We start from the raw sequence: 20,265 nt of genomic DNA, 5'->3' as shown, positions 1-20,265 counted from the left end.
CAATTACACTAGTCAAACTGAAAGATTCAAAATAACCTGGGGATGAAGAAAGTTCTGATTTGATTTTACAGAGATAGGAAGCCTTGCCAAAATTGTAGGTAGACAGTCTAGCACCACTTCGATGAAAAGGCCAACAGCATCCTTCAAGGACTTAAGGGCAGTATGGCAGCCACGTCACAGAGGCAAAGTCCACGGAAGAACATATTCTTTTGTCAAAAGTGGAAGAAACTTTCAGTCACTGCACTCGTAAAATGTATATTCACCGCCCATAAATTCCAGGCGCGGTGTTTATATCGCAGGGAAGGCTGTACGTAGAGGGCTCGCTGCTGTCGCCTTAGAGCCTGGCGCTGAGGATTCCGCTGTGCTGCCCCTGCTCAGACAGCCTCACAGCCCAAGTTCTCTTTCTTCCCCGGTTGCTTCTGCCCTTTCTTCCTGTGGTGGTCCTTGCTAACTTACTGCTTTAGACACAGACACACCCTGAAGGAATGTGTTCCAAGTGTAGGCACGCTTGTTCCGTCTGTTTTCAGCTTTGTGTTGTCCACCTGCCATCTGACTGTGTTCCCTCTGGCTGGATAGAGGGGCCCCCCGTGCACACAAACAAAAAAGGAAGGGATTTCCTGGGGCCCAGAGCATCTGACTGATACAGAGAGATCTTAGTTCTGACCAGAGTGACTTTGGGTGTCTTTCATTTAAAGAGCTGAGAACACTGGTGATATTCTTAATCTTTTTGTATCTGATCTTCCGTCAGAAAAGATCGTATGAACTTCATTTTATGGACAAGGAAGCACAAGGCAGAGGAGTTGTTGTCTGTCTATCAAAGGTCAACACGCTGGGGCTGGAATGCTGGTCTACTCAATTCTGCCCCCTGCGGTCTTAGCAAGCCAGGCTTCCTGCTTCAAGAATAACAACAACAGTAATAATATATTCATGAGCTTGTGTTACATGCCTGCCTGTATTGGGTTAGGGTAGAATGCTAAGTGTTTTGTGTGAGTTATATCTGATTCTCACCACAGTCCAATGGGATACGTACTCATCCATTCTTGTTATGCAAATAATAAAACTTTGGCCCTGGGGATTTGAATAACCTACTATTTCTAAATGATATAGCTGGTATTTGAACCTAGGCTCTGGCCCCAGAGCCCATGGTCTTAGCTAGGGTGCTGTGCTATGTGGTATCAAAAAATATAGGGTGGGCTTCCCTGGTGGCACAGTGGTTGGGAGTCCGCCTACCGATGCAGGGGACGTGGGTTCGTGCCCCCGTCCAGGAAGATCCCACGTGCCGCGGAGCGGCTGGGCCCATGAGCCATGGCCGCTGAGCCTGCGCGTCCGGAGCCTGTGCTCCGCAACGGGAGAGGCCACAACAGTGAGAGGCCCGCGTACCGCAAAAAACAACAACAACAACAAAAAAAAAATATATATATATATACACATATATATATGGATGTGCACCCAACTATGAAAAAATAGAGTAATCAGGGTGCCCGTCTTCAGTCTGGTATATCACTGATGCTCCCAACCCATCCTCTAAGAGTATTCTCAGATGCAACCCCTGAGCCCCACAATTCCAGGGCAGTGGGAAGTCTAGTTTCTCCTTTAGACTTCCTACCCCTGTTTATGTCCTCAAATCCTTTCCAAAGAACTAGTCCTCTCTTAGAAGGCTGTACCTTCTAGAGGCTAGAGAATGCCACAATGCTACCTGTGACCAGTTACATCAAGTGGGCTGGGGGGTGGCAGTTATGGGACATGCAAAGAGACTGTTAACTTTTCCCCTGGAGAAGTAGTATCACCACCCCAGGGTGGGCTCCCCAGTGGTGGGCCTGAAAGGAGATGGTGGGCTAGGCCACTGAAGATCCCCCTAGGCCTCGGTGGTTTCTCAAGGTGGGAAAGGAAAAGAGCCTGTGTTCTCAGAACAGCGCTCAGCCAGGAGTTCTCCCTGCCAAAGTGGACCTAGAGTCTCCTCATGTCTCTCCGTGGCTTCCTTTGCACGCTGCTTTGCCAGCCTCGGGAGTGCCCCTGGGAGGGCTGGGTTGAGAGGAGACAGCTCAGTCCACGTGGAGAATCTGAATCTCAGAGACCGCAGGTTGGGGGCGACCTCAGCCCCTTCATTCCCCAAAACTGTTATGGCTCCTCGTGCAAATCTGCCGGCCCTCACTCACAGCCTTCAAGCCCCTCACAGTGAGACTGCCTATTTCAGAAAAAGAAAACATGTAAGTTAGAATGTCCTAGATTCCTGGATATAGAACTATCCAGGTAAGATGTATCCTCATTAATATTGACATCATCTAATTGCTTCTATTTCATTACTGCGTATTCAGTGGTGGCCGATTCAGATGCCTGTCAAGACAGGCAGCCAATTCTAGACTGGGGCTAGTTTAAGACCATAGAGCACAGTGGGAACTCTGGTGACACTCAGCTCTCTCCAGTTACTGCCTTGTTAATCTGTGAGCCCAGGGTTGCCAGATCCCCCGAATTTTCAGAAATCTAGATTTCATAGGAAATTTAATATTGGCAGGAAAATGATCACCAAAACCAAAACAAAACCCTGTCTGTGTGAAGGACTTCTAGTATGGGTGGGCTAGATGATTCAAACTAACCTTCCCTCTGAAAAGAGAAAAGCTGAAAGAAATCTGTAAAAGTATCTTTGGGAAAAGCATCAATGACCAATGACCTAATAAGATAGCAACATGAATAGGAAGGAGGTTGGGGCTCAGGGAAATGAGCCAGAGCTCTCTCTATCCCGGGGCATCTGCCTACCCAGGCGAAGGGCTAAGAAGAGCTGCTTTTGGCAAATTACACAAGGTGTCGGTGACAGGCATCAGGTCCAATGCAGAACCTGGTCTATTTCCACCTGCCTCTGCCACCCAAAGGACGAACCGAAGGAGGCTAAGAGGCAGACCTGTGTGGCACATTCCTGTGGCTGAAGGAAAAATAGTTAGAGCTAAGAACTCACCAAAGGCAGAGATCTTGGTACCGTAACCCCTGTTCTAGATTGTAAATTTGAAGGGAATCATTCCAAAGGTAGACTACAGACTGTAATCCAGGGGTTATAAAGCCACGGCTCTGAACTACTAGTGCCCGCAGGGATCTCACAGGAGGTGATGAAGGATGCTAGTGGTATCCTAGGTCTCAAGTTATTTCTATAATAACTTTTTCAAACAAAATGGCCAGCAAACGGTAAAAGGTTACAAAGCACCTGAAGAGACAAAGCAGTGTGCACCAGAATCAATAGACAATATAGAATAGAGGGTAAGACACATGGAGGATACATTGAGGTCCAGCATAATTTAATTGGAGTCTCAAAAGGAGAGGAGAGAGACTGGCGTATAGGTAAAACTTTAAAAGATAATAGCTGAGGATTTCCCAGAACCAATGAAGGAAAGCAGTCCACTGGTGCTAGAAGCCTGAGCAGAGTAAATAAAAATAAATTCACATCTAGACACATCAGACTAAAACTACAGACGATCAAAGACAAGTTGTTTGACTGACAACTAATTTTTCAACAGCAACCTTGACAATCAGAAGGCTGAAATAAAATAAGTGACAGTCTAGAAACGATCTTTCTAAAATGAAAGCAAAATGAAGACTTTTTAGACAGACAAAAACTGAGAGAATGAGCTATCAGCAGCCCCATACAGAAAGAAATTCTCCAAGATATTCTTCAGTTAGGAGGAAAATTATCCCCCATGAACCTCAGACATGCATCGAGGAACAAAAAGTAAAGAAAAATTAAAAATAGGGGTTGGTTTATGTGAACATTAGCTGTATAAAACCTTAATAGTAATGTCTTATGGTGCTGACAATTTTTATCATATTAATATTATAAAGAACTAAAATAGACAACCATAATAGCTCTAAGAACTGTGAGTGTAATCATACTTAAGATATACTAAGGTCCTTGCATATTTTGGAAGAAAGTAAATTTATGGATCATTATTAGACTTTGATAGGTCAAGGATTCATGTTGTAGTTTCTAGGGGACCATCACAGACATACACACAAAAATAGAATATAACTTCCAACCTAAGAGAGGAAAAATAGAGAATAACTTAAAAAAATCAATCCAAGAGAAGAAAGAAAAACAGGTTGGTTAAATAAAAAGCATATAAGATGGTAGATTTAAACACAAATGTATTTGTTATTACTTTAAATATAGATGAACTAAGTGCTCCAGGGAAAAGACAAAGTTTGGATTTTTTTAAAAAGACAAATATAAGCTCATAATAAGAGACACGTTTTACATAAAAATACAGAAAATTTGAAAGTTAAAAAAATGGAAAAATATATACAACTAACAACCAAAAATCTGACTCTGTTAGTTTCAGATAAAGGTCAAAAGTATTGCTTAATATAAAGAGGGACTCTTCAAAATGATCAAAACTTTAACTCCCCCCAGGAAGACCTAATAATTTTAAATTTATAAAGCAAAAAACTGGTAAAACTATAAGAAGAAATAGAGAAACTGACAATAGCCCTGGGATATTTTAACAGCCCTTTCAGGAATTATTAGAACAAGGAGATAGAAAAATTAATAAGGCTGTAGAATATTTGAACGACATTGTTAACATGCCTTATTTAATGGACTTATATAGATACTACAGCAAACAATATCAACATATAAATTCTTTTCATGACACAGGGAACATGTATAAAAATTCACTATAAAAATTAACTATGGGGCTTCCTTGGTGGCGCAGTGGTTGAGAGTCCGCCTGCCGATGCAGGGGACACGGGTTCGTGCCCCGGTCCGGGAAGATCCCACGTGCCGCGGAGCGGCTGGGCCTGTGAGCCGTGGCCGCTGAGCCTGCGTGTCCAGAGCCTGTGCTCCGCAACGGGAGAGACCACAGCAGTGAGAGGCCCGCGTACCGCAAAAAAACAAAACAAAAATTAACCATGTATAAAAATTAACTAGGCAATGAAACAATGCAGAGTATTATCACAAGGGCAATTAAGTTAGAAAGTATCAATAATAACAAAATGGATACAGAAAAGCCTTTGATAAAATGCTTTCCTAAATCATCTATTCTTGATAAAAACTCTGCAGATAGAAATCAAAAGGAAGTCCTTTAATCTCATAAAGAACATTGCTAAAGAAAAATCTTGGACATGGGCTATATGTGCTGACAGTATGTCATGCTAACTAGGGAAAAAATTTGATGAGTTCATATAGAACTCAAATGCTCAAGGGCCTCAGAAGTACAAGCGTCAGCTTTACATGTTATTCAAGTATGTAACTTTTATGCACTTCCCTGTGATTGCTGCATTTCACAGTCCTTAAAAAGGTAGTTTTCATAGCGTACCTGAAACAGAGAAACCTTTTACAGTAAAGGCATGAAGACAAATATTTTAAATATTCAGAAAATGGAAATTTTTCCCTCAGTAGAAGGGCAGCCTAGGGTAGTGAGATACAGCCCAGCTTTGCTGTTAAAATCATGACACCAACGGGGTTCAGAGCTCAGCTCTGCCACTTACCAGCTGTGTGTCTTTGAGCAAGTGATGTAACGCCTCTGAGCCTCAGTTTTCTCATCTGTAAAATGGGGATAATACTACCTACCTCACATGATAGATATATCTGTTAGAGATTACATAAAATATAACCATCTATTATAAAGATTAACTCAACGCATGAATTTGGAATAGTGCTTGGCACATGGTACATATTCAGTGTCAGCTATTAAAAACTGCTGAAGAAGAATTAAAACTTCAGAACCCGAGGCACAAACTATAGATGAGAGCAAGGAAAGGAATTTCCTTTTCCCAAGACTTTTGCACGTCAATAAATCAATTCTCTGTCTCCTTGTGTAGCCAATTCTATTGCCTGTGACCTAAACCCGGCCAGGAAACATAACATCTTCTGGCTTCCAAGACTGCTTAGGCAAGAGCGGGAATTATCTGATGTTCATATGTGCAAGCTGCATATTGAGCAGGGTGAGGCCTCCTGGCAGCCTTCAGTGACAGAGTCACAAGTGCAGGGCTGGAGATGCTGCTGAGGACCATGCTGTATCTCGTTTCACGTTTATCACCCCGTGGAGCAGGAACGATTATTAGTGTCCCAGTTTCAAAATTGGTGTGCAGTAAAACACGACGATGCACAGAGAGATTAAGAACCTTATCTGGTGAGGGCTGGAGATGGAAGTAAGCCCAAGCCTAATGGATCCGTGCATTTAACCAACACACTGTAAGTCCTCTCACTGTACGCAAGCCTTAACCTCTTTCCCCGCCTCATGAATGGCCAAGCAACGTATCAGCCTAAAGTCCTGTGTAGACGGCTCACCTTTCACTCTGGTTGCCTGTTGTTGCTTCACAAATCACCTTAACACTTGGTGGCACCCTACGACAATGATGTATGCCCGCTCGTGGACCCTGTAGGCTAGGAGTATTTGGACGTGGCACAGTGGGATAGCTTGCCTCTGCTCCCTGATGTCTGGGGTCTCTGATGGGAAAACTAGAAAAACTGGGAGTGACTCAAATGGCTGGGAGCCGGAGTCTTCTGGAGGCCTCTTTACCTTTTTGGCCTCTAGATGGTAAGTCTTCTTGCATACAACATTGCTGAGGGCAATATGGGGAAGCCGCCGGGCTTCGTGACCCAGGCTCACTGAGTCACAGAACAGCACTTCTGTCAAACTGTATTGGTTGAATAAGGCTGCCAAGTTTCAAGGGAAGAGGGACTAGGCCCACCTCTTAATGGAAAGAATCCCAAAGAATTTGCAGCCGTGTTTGAAAACTAATCCATCATTCTTATCCTTTTAATTGGCTTCAGAATATCCAATATAATAAAGATGGCCTAAGGCCTAAAGGCAAACAATAGTTCAGCAGTATAGAGTTTCCAAGACATACTCTCTTTCTTCACACCTTCTGATTTGGAAAATGTTTTTGAAATGGCATTTCCCACTTCGTTTTAGTGAATAATATTTTCATTAGTCCAGATGGGCTAGACCAGTGCCATAGTAACCAACAACCCCAAAATCTCACTGGCTTAAAACCACCACTGAAAATAAGGTTTACTTCTAATTCCTATTATATATTCAGCACAGCTTGGCTGGGTGCTTGCCTCTGTGTTCTTACTCCAGGGTCCAAGTGTACAGAACAGGTGTCTAGAACATCGCTGTGTTAGGGAGGGAGAAATTGTCCTCTACCCTCTAGGTTCTTCTGGCTGGTCTGACGTGAGACAGATTAACAGGAGAAAATCAGACAAAATTTTAATAACATGTCTACAATTGGGGAGACCCAGAAAAACTGAGTAACTTGCCCAAATGGCTGAAACCTTCACCTTAAATACCATCTTCAGCTAAAGATAAAAGAAGATGTTGTCAGGGCTTGGGACTTCAAAAAGGGGGAAGGCAGTTGATCTGGAGATGGAAAAGCAAAGGTTTGGTAAATAAATGTTTTCTGGGCTGTGCAGAAACAATGGGACTTAGAGTCGATGCATCTCTAGGCCCTGTTTCTCCCCCGACACCAAGCCCATATTCTTTGCAGATGTCTCTGGTGAAAGCTCTATTCTGGGAACAGGCCCTCTATCTAATTTATTTTTTAGGCAGTTAGGGGGAAAGTCAAAATTTCTTCCTGGGTCTTTCGGGCCTTCATTGTTTTCAGCTCGAAATAACCTACGTGCCAAAGAGACACTTTGGAGTGGCAGATTTGCTCCCCAGCAGCTGGTTACCATAAGGAGAGGAAGAGCTTTGGCTGAAAGTGACCACCCACTGCCTGGAAATTGTCAAAGGGCCCTGCCTTACCATGAGAAGGCCTGGAAGCTCAGCCTTCTGTGGCAGGGAGGAGAGAAACAGTAGGTATCGGTGTGTGGCACTGATGACACCACAGTGATCCAGTAATGCCATGAAAGAAAGGAAGCTTAAATGTATTATCTGGAATAGTCTTTCTGAGCCTAGACCTACGAGGGCTTTGGAACCAAATATTTGTAACTGGTCTTCTGGAAGTGTGGAAAGGTGAGTTAGTTTGGTTGAATATGAACAGTGTGCAAACGTGTTCAATTTCTGTTAAATGAACCAAATTCAAAAGTCTAGTGGAGGGGGCTTCCCTGGTGGCGCAGTGGTTGAGAATCTGCCTGCCAGTGCAGGGGATGCGGGTTCGAGCCCTGGTCTGGGAGGATCCCACATGCCGCGGAGCAACTGGGCCCGTAGGCCACAACTACTGAGCCTGCGCGTCTGGAGCCTGTGCTCTGCAACAAGAGAGGCCACGATAGTGAGAGGCCCACGCACCGTGATGACGAGTGGCCCCCGCTTGCCACAACTAGAGAAAGCCCTCGCACGGAAACGAAGACCCAACACAGCCAAAATAAATAAATTAATAAACTCCTACCCCCAACATCTAAAACAAAAAACGTCCAGTGGACACTGCAGATTGAGGAAGGTACAGGGAAGCTGGCTGAGGTTCCAAGCTTGGTTTCATGATCCTAAAGTGCACCTTGAGGAAAAACCTATGACCACCTATGTCTAAGGATCACAGGTCTCCGGGGGTACCCTATAGTCCTGATAGACGTTCCATATTGGGCCTCAAGTTGTACAGCCACTAAACCCAGGCTGGCTGCAGGTGCTCCTCCAGGGTGGAGAGGGTGTAAGATCTGGGGTCAGGACACCTCGAAACTCAGTCAGGAGCTTTTTGGTACTGTATCCATAGGTCTCTTCTTCCCCATGTGAAGCCACCCTCAGGAGCAAAAGCTGCACTCAGGAGCAGCCCTGGGGGCGTGCACATCCTCTCACCAACAGACCCAGCACCCACATCGCTGACAGCGGCCAGCTTCCTGTGACAGGGATGGGTGACTGCAGGGTATGCACCCCATGGCAAACCCTGGGGTCAGAAATTCAAATGACAGGCAGATAGCTCACCCATGTGAATAGGGCAGCAGGGCATAGGACAGTAGGAAGTTGTTAGTTAGAACTGGCATGCCATCTAAAGGCATTCAGTTCATATTTTTTAAAGTATATATTAAGTTTGTGCCAGCAAAAATAAGAGATGGTTGAGTGGATCTGGTGGCCATGGATCTCCAGTTTGCATGCCCCAGTCTAGCCCCATCACAATAGGTAAGTGCTCCCTCTTTCACGGAAAGAGAATGAAGGTTCAGGGAGGTTAAGGCGGGTGCCCAAGCTTGCACAGCTCATAACGGGCAGAGCCAGGCAGTTTGGCTTCAGAGTCCATGCTTATAACCACCATTCTTCACTGCAGATTCTAGAATAAGTGTGCTTTCAAGACCTGGGTATGCAGCAGAATCACTGTGGGAGCTTGTAGAGCTACACATTCCATGCCTGGTCCCTAGATTCACTGAAACAGCATCTCCATGACTGGAGCCCACAACAGCATCCCCAGGTGATTCTTACCTCGTCCTCAGGTAGCAGTCTGCTGACCAATCTTTGGGAGACTTCTGTTGATGCTTTTAATCCATCTCTAAGGAGCCAGGCTTTCTGGGATCTATATGCAGAAAGCCAAGCTGAATCACATTATTGTTCCAACCCTAGGAACCTAGTTTTTAAAAAATGACGACTACTAATAACCTAGACCTTGGCTTCAAAAGAGGAGGCAAATGGCTACAAGGAGAGTCCTTTGAGAACTTGAACTGGAGAGTAGTTCTTTTTTTCTAAACCTCTGCTTTCAGTCTTGCAGTTTATATTTCTGGTAACAGTTTTGCAAGTGGCGGTAGGGAGGTGGGCAACTCTAGGTTCCCTCTAAACTGGAAAGTGCATTCTACATCAGGGAAACCTTTGAAGTCTGCTGTGGAGTCGAAACGTGAAGACACGATAGGGACATTGGAGGAGGAAAGCAGAAATTGTGACGATCTGAACCATTTAGCTATTTCCCACCTTTTTTGCAACGTTTTTCGTGGCAGATGAGGGGATAGAAAGAGAGAAGAGAGGAAAGAGGAAAAGGGAAAGAGTGACCAGGGGAGCGTTTCTATAAAATGGAAGCTGTGAACTCTCGCAGGCTGGTCTGTGTTTGCGTGACAGGACAATGAAAGGCCACCAGGATTCTGCTTAGTGCCTTTTGGCTGTGCCCCCAAATGCTGGCCAGCATGTTTGTTTTCTCTCCTTCCCCAGCCCAACACGATACTTCTGAGTAGGGACCGAATGCAGCTCCAATTTATAGGAATAAATAGGAAAAATGGCTTCATGACTCCTCTGATTTATTTTGGATAAAATAAGCACTGCCTAAGCACTGCCTTTTGCTTCCTGAAGTCCCAAGTCAGTTGCAAAGGTGGGGAGGGCCGTGGAGAAGGAGGCCCAGCTGGCCTGGTCAGTGTGGTTTCTGTTAGGCTCATTACTGCATTCCCAGAACGCTAGCTTAGTTCTTGCTTTGATTGAACTTATTTGCGAGTATCTCATCGCTTATATCCTGGAATGGCTTTCTCCCCCTCAGAAGAGAGCTTTTATGGAGGCCTGTTTTCTGACATTCACAAAATAGATGGGTTCCCTCAGGGCTGGGCTCGGAATTCAGATTTATCTATAGTCATTTTTCATATCCTCTATTTTGGTTAATTTTAGGTCCATTTTGGATCAAGATGGATAGATAGATTTATTACATGAAAAGAGGATTACAGTTAGGACCATGGTTGTATGTATTATATTAAAGAGCAAAATGTTTGCAGCATTTTCACTTAACTTTTTGTTTTTTTAAGGACTAATCTTTGTTTTAAAATTTATTTATTTTTATTTTTGGCTGCATTGGGTCTTCGTTGCTGAGCGCAGGCCTTCTCTAGTTGCAGCCAGAGGGGGCTTCTCTTGTTGTGGCACATGGGCTCTAGGCGTGTGGGCTTCAGTAGTTGTGGTGCACAGGATCAGTAGTTGTGGCTCACGGGCTCTAGAGAGCAGGCTCAGTAGTTGTGGCTCAAGGGCTTAGTTGCTCCGCGGCATGTGGGATCTTCCCGGACCAGAGTTCGAAACTGCGTCCCCTGCATTGGCGGGCACATTCTTAACCACTGTGCCACCAGGGAAGCCCTCACTTAACTTTTATTAGCAACAAATGTATTTGATTTTTTTTTGTTACAGTTTCTCTTCTAGACACTTCTCAGGTGGATTTGAAATAGCTAGTCATCTTTGTTACCCAAAATCTGGGCTTCTGTAAACAGGGCAGCATCTCGCCTCTAGGCCCCCTTTGTGCAAATTAGAAAAAGCCTCCATCAGCGGGAATGCACAGGGTGGTGAGGCTAGGGGATGGCATCTTTGTGAAAAGACAAAGGCACCCTTCCTCTGGGAAAATGCAGCCCCTTGCCAGGATGCCTGGCTTGCTGAGAGAAGCCGGCATAGATTTCCACCCCTGCTTGCCTCTTTGGGCAGGGCCCTTATAAATTTGCCCTGACAGTTAGTTACAGATTCCTATACTTGGCTCTCTCTGTTACATTGTGTAAGTGTTCAAGATTTGAAGGGCAATGTAATCAGAAACTTTCTCCCTACTGTATAGCACAGAGAACTATACTCAATATTTTGTAATAACTTATAAGGGAAAAGAATCTGTAAAAGAATATATATATATATGTAACTGAATTATATATGTATAACTGAATATATAACTGAATCACTTTGCTGTACACCTGAAACTAACACAACATTGTACATCAACTATACTTCAATTACAAAAAGACTTCAGAAAAAAACAGAAAAGAAAGAAACTTTCTCCAATGCTGAGATGTATTGGAAACAAAGCCAGAGGACGCCTCCAAGTTTATAATTATAGCAGGAATGGACTTTTCCACGACTCCTGTGAGGCAAGGAATGTCACATTTCTGTATTGTATGGACCTCTAACTCCTGTCTGAATTGGCAAGAAGCTCAGCAGTAGCCATTTGGGGCTCCTCCCCTTTTCCAGATCAGAGGGGATGGAGCAGGGGGAGGGCACACGCCGTCCTGAGGGAGAGCGCAGGTCTCTGTGGTTGCCTTCACCTCTGCTGTTGTCCTGTCCTCTGTCTGGGGCACTGCTCTGGGCAGGGGCACAGAGTCTTTTCCCTAATAGCCCTTTCCACTGCCACAGGCCATCCTTTTCTCAGAGTTCTTTTCCCTTTCCTGCTTCCTCGGATTGGACAGCTTTCCTTTTCTTTGAACTCTGAATTGTGAAGGTTTCATTCAACCCTATCTCCACATTAGCAGTTAGTGCTAATTAGAACCACCCAGGCACCTGCTAACTCTTCACAGGCAGAGCAGTTCCTGGCTTCCCCTTGGGCTGAGGAAGAGGCAGGAGGGAGACTGGATGGACAGTCTCATCTCGTCCTGGTGAACCTTCCTGATGAAGGGGGTGCAAAGCACAAGTTAGTTTCTCAGTATACCGCCCACTGCACTAAGCACTCGAAACAATATCCCAAGCCCACCATTTCTTTCAGCATCTCTTATGGGCAAGACATAGTGTAGGGAGGGAAACAGACACATTTAGGAAAAATTTTGCCTTCTAGTAACTTAGAGTTTAGTTGAAATGTGATAGAGGAAAGAAAAGAAAACCCTTACAAATTCCTGTAAATCAAGATAAAAAGGAATCATCAGAGAAGCAAGTGAAGGGGTCAGAGAATGGAGAGATCCTTCCTGGGACTATCAGAGAGATTTCATGAAAAAGGCCTTGAGGGATGGCTAAGATTTCAGCATCGGTCCAAAATGAAAGAACAACACATGTAAAAGTGGAGAAGAGCATGGGCTGAGAGGTCACTGTTCAAGGGGTGCAGTGGGGTGAGACAAGGAGCAGGCAGAAGACTGGGGAGGAATGGTGGAAAGGAAGGGTGTGTTCATTTCCTCTGGCTGCTGTGTAACAAATTACCACAAACTGGGTTACTTAAAACAATAGAAATGTATTCCCTCGGAGTTCAAGAGGCCAGAATTCTGAAATCAAGGTGTCGGCAGGCACACATTCCCTTTGGAGCCTCTGGGAGAGGATCTTTTCCTCCCTCTTCCATCTTCTGGTGGCTGCAGGCGTTCTTTGGCTGGTGACCACCATCTCTGTCCCCATCGCCACATCACTTTCTCCTCTGTGTGTGCATGTGATCTCCCTCTGACCCTCTCCTCTGAGGACTCTTGTGATTGCATTTAGGGCCCAGCTGGAAAGTCCAGGATAATCTTGTCATCTCAGAATCTTTTACTTAACCACATCTGCAAAGACCCTTTTTCCAAATAAGGTCACATTCACAGATTGCAGGGGATAGGACCTGATATCTTTGGGGGTTGAGGCATAGTATTCTGCCTACCACAGAGGGTAAGACCCAACTGTCAAGAAGCTGACAGCCATACTGCGAGGGCAGACCTTAGGCTTAGGAAACCATCCAGGACTTTTACATTAGGGTTCCTAAAAGCGCACTCTGGTGAGCCTGAGAAGAGTTAGCAGACTCCTGCAAGCCAGGGGTAATAGGGGACTGTGTTAAAGGGAGGAGCCATGGGATGAGAAGGAGTGTGTGATTGCTTAGATGTGGGGAAAGAGAGAAAGACTCACCAAAGTGCACTTCCAGCCCAGCTGATGGAGAGATTGGTGGGATCTGCTAGTAGCGGAAAGGGGAAGGTGGTGCCGTGAGCTGATTTGGTGAGGAAGTTACTTTCAATTTGCAAGAGGTTGAGTTTTAGGAGGAAAAAAAGCTTTTTCTCACCGGTGGTAGAAAGCTGGATAGTGGTGGTTCCTCAAAGTGATCCAAGAAAAACATACTCGGGGTTTGCTTATTAGTGTGATTTTGTTGTTTTAAAATTTTGATTTATTTTAGTGCACAAACAGACCAAAGGTAACTCAAGAAATCCAAGAGTAGGGCCAGGTCTCAGACACTAGACCTCAAGCAAGTTATTGATTCAGGCCCGCCTGGCAGGAGTTAGTAGATCTTTACTTTCGAGATTATTGCGACGTACGCCATCCTTTTCTCTCTCCCAACTCTTTATTATTTCCCTCTGCTCTGTTTAATTTTTATTTCTCCAAGATCTTTTCTAAATTTCTTAGAATTTTTCATATTTCTCAGAATCTCTGCTTTCTCGTAATCCTGGATTACCCCGGTGCCTTATGCCCTTGTGATTAGTGAATTATAACCTCGTGGTTAATTTAGCTCCCACCGCTGGCTGGCTTATTCTTTCATTACTTACCAGTTTAAAAAAATTGATCAGAAAAAATCTGATCAGCTGGTTCAGGTTTTGCCTCAGGCCATCGCTCAGTCACTGGCCAGCCTGTGGATCAGCTGCCTGTAGGTCAGGGACCTACTCCTGGTCCAGTCAGCTGTGGCCAAGGAGTGGGACCATGTGAACAAACAAGGCAACCTAGGCTCCAGCTGGAGCAAGGCATTTGACAGGCACATCCATGGGCGTTGCTTAGGACAGTGGTTCTCAAAGTGTGGTTCCTGGACCAGCACATCAGCATCACCTGGAATTTGTTAGACGTGCAGATTCTTGGGCCCCAGCCCAGATGTCCTACATGAGCAACTCCAGGGGAGGAGTCCAGCAATCTGCATTTTATCAGGCCCTCCAGGTGATTCTGCTACACACTCAAGTTTGAGAACCACTGCCTTAGACTAAGCCGACTGCACACGGACTAAAAATGAATGTTTGAATGAAATCATGAGAGAAAGGTGGTTCATCTTTAACCCAAGCAGGCGTGTTGATGCAAGTTGCCTCCAAGCATCAGGCGAACGTGGCATTTGTTGTATCCCTATTTTGTGGATGTTGGAATGGCAGTGTTTTATGTTGTTGAATGATCTGCATTCTCTAGGTTTTATTACCTGCCTCACACCATGAACTAGGATAAGTACCGTCTTCCCCACGCCCTCCTTCCCACGTGGATACTCCTCTGACTCTCCTAATGCACAGTCCTCCCTGGGACCAGCCAAGCCCTGGGCTCCCTCCACAGATTCGAACAAATATTACTTAATAAGTGATTGTGTTTCTGGTTAGCATTTGTTTTTCTCCAAAAAAAATCCGTTAACTATTTACTTTGAGTCTTGTGACATTCAGATCATTTACACCTCTCCTGTCTGTTGCCGGTCAGGGTAAGAAGTTCATTTGTTAGGGGATGGTTTTTATGGCTCCAATTTACATGAATGTGAATCAAAACAACAACAATATAAAACGAGAGAGAAGATGAAAAAGAAAGGGAAAGAAGAAACCTCTTTCCGTGTGGGGGGGGGTATGAACAGGTTAAAGCCTCACACAGGGCTAGGATGAGGCTGAGGTTAGCAGGGTGTAGAATTTCAGGGGGTGCCAAAAAATTCAGTACTCAAGATAAATATTGTAATGCGATACTTTAAAAAATCAAAACCAATGCAGAAAAATCCATGATGAGCTAAGTATCAGAATTTGAAATAGAGGCAGACTCCGTTTCCCTCTCTAGGCTTATTAACTTGAGATGACAGCAAAAGCCACCCAAACCTCCAAGGTTGAATGGGGCCGCGGTGTGAGTACCCTCGAATGGAGGCATTGCCGATGCCGTTTGCTGCAGGATGAGCACTCTCTGCCTACCCTTGAGTGTAGAAAAGCTATGTCAAGCGCTCTAAGAAGCACTGGAATTACAAAAAAGATGCTATATTTCTAATAGATTATAGTCTCTATTAGTTTATTTCCTTCATTCACCAAGAGTCATCTTGGAACGTCTAATACATTCACAAAACCGGAAATGCTCTTCTCCCCACTGTCCACCTGTTCTTGGCCAGTGGGGATGGCTAATCAGTCCTATCTGACCCCTCATCTGATGTGGGACTGGTCTAGTACAGTGGGATGACGATCCTACTTTTTCTTTATCTCTCCTCTTAGGCTCATCTTGTCCGCTCTGTTTTTCCTTGTCATTCACGGGTCTCGTGTTCAGAATTGTGGCATGGAAAGGGCGGTAGAGGAAGAATCACTATGTTCTTATCCCAGCTCAACCACCAAACAGATGTGTGACCCTGGGCCAATCACATCTCCTCTCTGGGCTCAGTTTCCTCATCTGTCACGTGAAAGAATCAAATTACATCATCCTGTTCTCCTCTCTGTTTCTTAAGCTGTGTCCAGCTTCTTCTCAGAAATTTCACATCCGCAGGCTTCTAATTTTTTACCCCTCTTCTCACTCCCCAGTCTGAGGGCCTTTCCAATTGCTTCAGAAAAATGAATCTCCCTCTCTCTCCTTTCCATGATGAATGGTTGATGAAATGAGAAAAGTATCTGGGAGTCACACGTACCAAAGCTGTGATTTCTAAAGAAAAACGTGACAGTAAAAATTCGGTACTACTGACCCTCCGGCTCACCCAGAGTGCCCTTCATGAATGGCCACAGAAGTCTCTATCAGCCTCATCATTTTCTTTTCATCAAGCTGACATAGCATGCTTTTATTCCACCAATATTTATTCAATGCCTCCGAAGTAGCAGCACTTTTCTAGCCCTAAATTAGACAAAGCTCGTGCTCTCATGGTGTAACCATTCATTCTAGACCATGCATTCTGTGTACACACACACATTCACATGCACACTCAAGCAAGAAAAACAAATACTTTATGATCCTTAAATTATGACTTGAAGCTCCCATTTCACAAGGCTGGCAAAAAATTCAAACTTGGGCACTTTTAGGGATCTCTCCCAGAATTCCCTAGGATCCTACAAGCATCTGAAGACTTTCTGGGTTCCTGAAAAATGTGTGAAAGGACCTCAGTAGTATTCAGTCCATGGTGATCATCACTGATGTTTTTCTTCCCAAACCCTCACGGTTTCTTGAGGGCAGATTGTTCCACAGCTTCTGTGTCAGGCTGGCCTGGAACTCTTTGCTCAGGGTGGGAGTTCCCATGTTCAAGGTCTTCCTCATGGAGAATTTCCAAAAATGTGTTTCCTTCCTTTCAGTTTGCATAATTACCATGGAAGCCTTCTTCTCTGACATGGTCAGGATAAGGGACAAGTACTTAATTCACTACTCCAAAAAGAGAGTTAAAAGGGGTAATTAAATGTACACATATCTTGACCATTCTATTTTTTAGCACAAAACATATAAATGTATGTTTGTTTGTCAATCTTTTAATTTTGGTCCAACACCTTTTCTTTCAATATGAGCATACTCTTTGGTGTTGTGATTATCTTTCTACAAAAGATTCCCACTCATAATTCATCATCTGTAATGTTCACCTTTAATTTCTTTATTGTCAGTGGGAACTTAAGGCCACTTGTGAGGCAATCTGCAAAAAGAACGTTCTATACTTTAAAAAATTCTCCCCAGTACTTTACAGCATCTCACTCACATCTAATTGGACAGGCATGGCTAATCACCATTATCTAACTCTTTCCAAAACATTCAACTTAATTTTCATAAAAAGAACTCTTCCTATTTATTCTCACATTTCCGTGGTTTACATATAATTTAATAAATTCATAGTTTCAATAACAAGTACAACAGGCATTAACATATTTAGGAACAAACGTAACTGACTCCTAATAAGCACATAACTGCTAGAGGCAGAAGTAGGTGAGCATGTTAGAGAGTCATGTGTTGGTCACAGACATCCAGTGTGCAGTGGACCTCAGTCAGGATGGTACAGAAGAAATGGGCACCATAGGTTCATCTGTAGAGTTCAGCAGAGATCAGTTAGCAGAACACCTGCAGTGTTTACAGTATCGGTTACAACTGTGCTCCCTTACCCTCTTGCCGATAGGTACCACCACTTAAAGGTAAGGAGTAGAAAATCCTTAATCTTGAAACTTACAATGCTGTCAAACAAAATAGGTCTTAATTTTCGGTTTTAAAAAAAGTGAGGGTTAGGGTTAGGGTTTCAAATTCAGTTTCACTGCATTTTCTTAAATTGATAAGATATTTTAGCTTTATTCATCCTCCAGGACCTCAAAGTGATTGATTTTAGCTTTATTCTCTTTCTCTGTCCTCACTTTACCTCTCTTATAGGTGTTATGTAGACTTAGATAGCCGAAAAGGGGGGAAGAAGGAAAGAGGGGAGAGAAGACAGGAAGAGGAGGAAAGCTAATACTCTGACATCTATACAAAGTGGATGCTTGGCCCTTAAAGAATCCAGATGCTGCCCTGTGGGCATCCTGTGGAACAGGGCCTGGCAAAATGTGCCAGTGGAAAATTTTTCTGGGCACCAGTTGGGTTATTAAAAGGAAAAGAAATGCTTCTGTTTCTGTGTATCAAGTTTATGGACGTGGAACCAGAAGGAAGCAGCACTTGCTTGTGTAGTTGTGAAAAGGCTCTAGATTTTCACTTCTCTTCTGGCTTCCAGGATTACATCTGTGCTGCTTCATCTCGTCATCTCTATAGAGTGAGATAATGTAATACATTTAGCCATAAATATATTAAACTGTGAGACTTGCTGCTAGAGCATTCTTTCCAAAGCACAGTTCTGACAGTGTCAACTTTTAGCTCAGGAACCTCCAACATCTCCCCTTACCTAATGAATTAAAACCTTACACTTGGCCCTGGTGGTTAGGTCTTTCCAAACAAGTGTTGCTCACTTATGGCTCAGGAATGCCCTGTGTCCACACTCCCTCAGGACAACTGGGCTACTTGTGCTTCTGGCGCCCTGGGTGTTTGCTTGGGCTCTTGCTGTCTGATTAGAATGCATGCATTCCCTCCGTCCCTCTATCTGTTAGGAATACGTGTAGGTTGCAAGTAATAGAATCTTTCTCTCCCCTCCAAAAATACAGGTTTTATTTTCCTCAATATGATATCTTTTTTCCCCTTATGCCAGTATTTCCCAAACTTCTTTTCTGCCAGTACCCCTATATTAGTATTCATCTTTAAATGGACTTAACTTTGTTTTCACTTAAATCTATTTTTTTTATTCTAGAAAGCTTACATCAGTGCTCTCCAAGGAAAAAACAGTATACCTAGGTAAACTCCCTTGATAAATAAAACAGCATCCCTTGATAAATAAAATTCATCATAAAAAACAAATGCAATAAAAAATACAATGATATTACCTTCTATCTAGGTAACCCTTGCCTGAGGCATGCTCTGTCCTGGTAAAAGTGTTAAAGATTGGCAGCAAATAGATTTTCTCTTTGATGAAATTAGGAGGATTGAAGAAGAATGGAAAATAGACTGACTTTCTCAGTGTTCCGGTGCCATGCCCATGCACCATCTAAAATCATCTCCTGCACCACCTAAAATCATCTTGAGTGGTGTGTGCTCTCACTTTGGAAAACGCTGCCTGAGTCTCATGAAATGATGAGCAGCTAAAGGGCAAGACGTGATTCTCACTCCCCTTCATGTCCTTCACCTTTCCAAGAATCTATTCCCTAGGCCTCCAAACCTCCCCACCTCCTTCTAGGGGACGCTGAGGTGCCCCATGAACCACTGTGTTATGTGATGGGAAGAAATGAGCTGTTATTCTCTGCAGCGCTAGCTGATGGATTGGTCTGTCTTCTCCAAAACATCAGGAGAGTAGGTTCATCAGGTCCATGGACTTAGGATGTAGAATGAGTGTTCTTCCTCAAGTTCACGCACGTGTGTGTGGCGGGGGGCGGGGGCGGGTATGTGTTGGGGAGGGAATGTAGCAGAGGAAGACTGTGGGGTTTTCTGAACTTCCTTGATTCACAGCGCTCTGTTCCCGAAATGCTTCAATACTCTCGCAGCTGGGTTGTGCAAGTTCCTATCTTAGAGCAATGTGTTTGGGAGCCAGGTAAGACTTTGGAGATCAACTGCTGCCTCTCCTCTCCCTAACCGCCCGCCCACTGAGTCTCCTCTTACGGAAGAGGAAACCAGGGACCAGCGAACAGGTGTCCAGATCCACAAATCAGAACTGAATCCAGATGCTTGGAATAGAAACCCATCCCTGCGGCCCTCCTGTGACTGACTCGAGTTGTTCACAGACTTTCTTCCTCCTTTTCCAGGCAGTGCTAAGCCCTCTCATAGCCATCGCGCTGAAAATATCCCAGATTCACGAGAGAACCGGCCGGAGGGGCCCTACTGTCATCACCTGAACGGAGGACAGATCACTCACCACAGCCAAAAGAACGCGCTCGGCGGGGGACGCTTCACTCATGCCTTCTTGCTACCTGTTTGTGCCTCTTATGACTTTGAAAAAAAAACAAAGGTTGATTTGGTGGTGGGCGGGGTAGGTGGGGAAAGAAAAAAATGTCTGTTTTGTTTGGGTTTTAGTCAGTTTCTGCAAATGCAACAGGGTCTTCGGTTGTCTCTGAAAGCTGCACTGTCATCTGATATCTGCTTTATCACACAAGGGAACCTGCCCTTTTGAGAGAGGATCAGTGGGCTGGGAATAGTCAGGGCATCTGTGCATCGTTGGCGTCAGGTGAGAGAAGGTTCTGGAATAACGGAGGAGAGTGCAGTGCCAGAAGTCAGCTGACCCTGAGCCCTAGGTGCTCCCGGACAGACCTAAGAAGGCTCTCCTCAGCAG

The 20,265-nt window shown here is 44.4% G+C and overlaps 1 protein-coding gene across 1 annotated transcript in view; it reads left to right on the top strand.

The window, feature by feature from the left end:
- The window catches only part of PGM5 (phosphoglucomutase 5), a gene marked incomplete at its 5' end in the record, with an annotated part of 189,651 nt that extends 169,759 nt beyond the window's left edge, over positions 1 to 19,892 (top strand). The window contains one exon of the mRNA XM_082841975.1: positions 19,742 to 19,892. Coding sequence (XP_082698101.1) covers positions 19,742 to 19,831 — 90 coding nt within the window. The 3' untranslated portion in view covers positions 19,832 to 19,892. The remainder of the gene's footprint in view (positions 1 to 19,741) is intronic.
- Positions 19,893 to 20,265: the final 373 nt, after the last annotated feature.

The sequence above is a fragment of the Leucopleurus acutus genome (genome assembly GCF_964270905.1).
Source record: "Leucopleurus acutus genome assembly, chromosome: 7".
Lineage (NCBI taxonomy): Eukaryota > Metazoa > Chordata > Mammalia > Artiodactyla > Delphinidae > Leucopleurus > Leucopleurus acutus.
The sequence above is the reverse complement of the archived record's forward strand: the minus strand, read 5'-3'. Positions and strand labels throughout refer to the sequence as shown.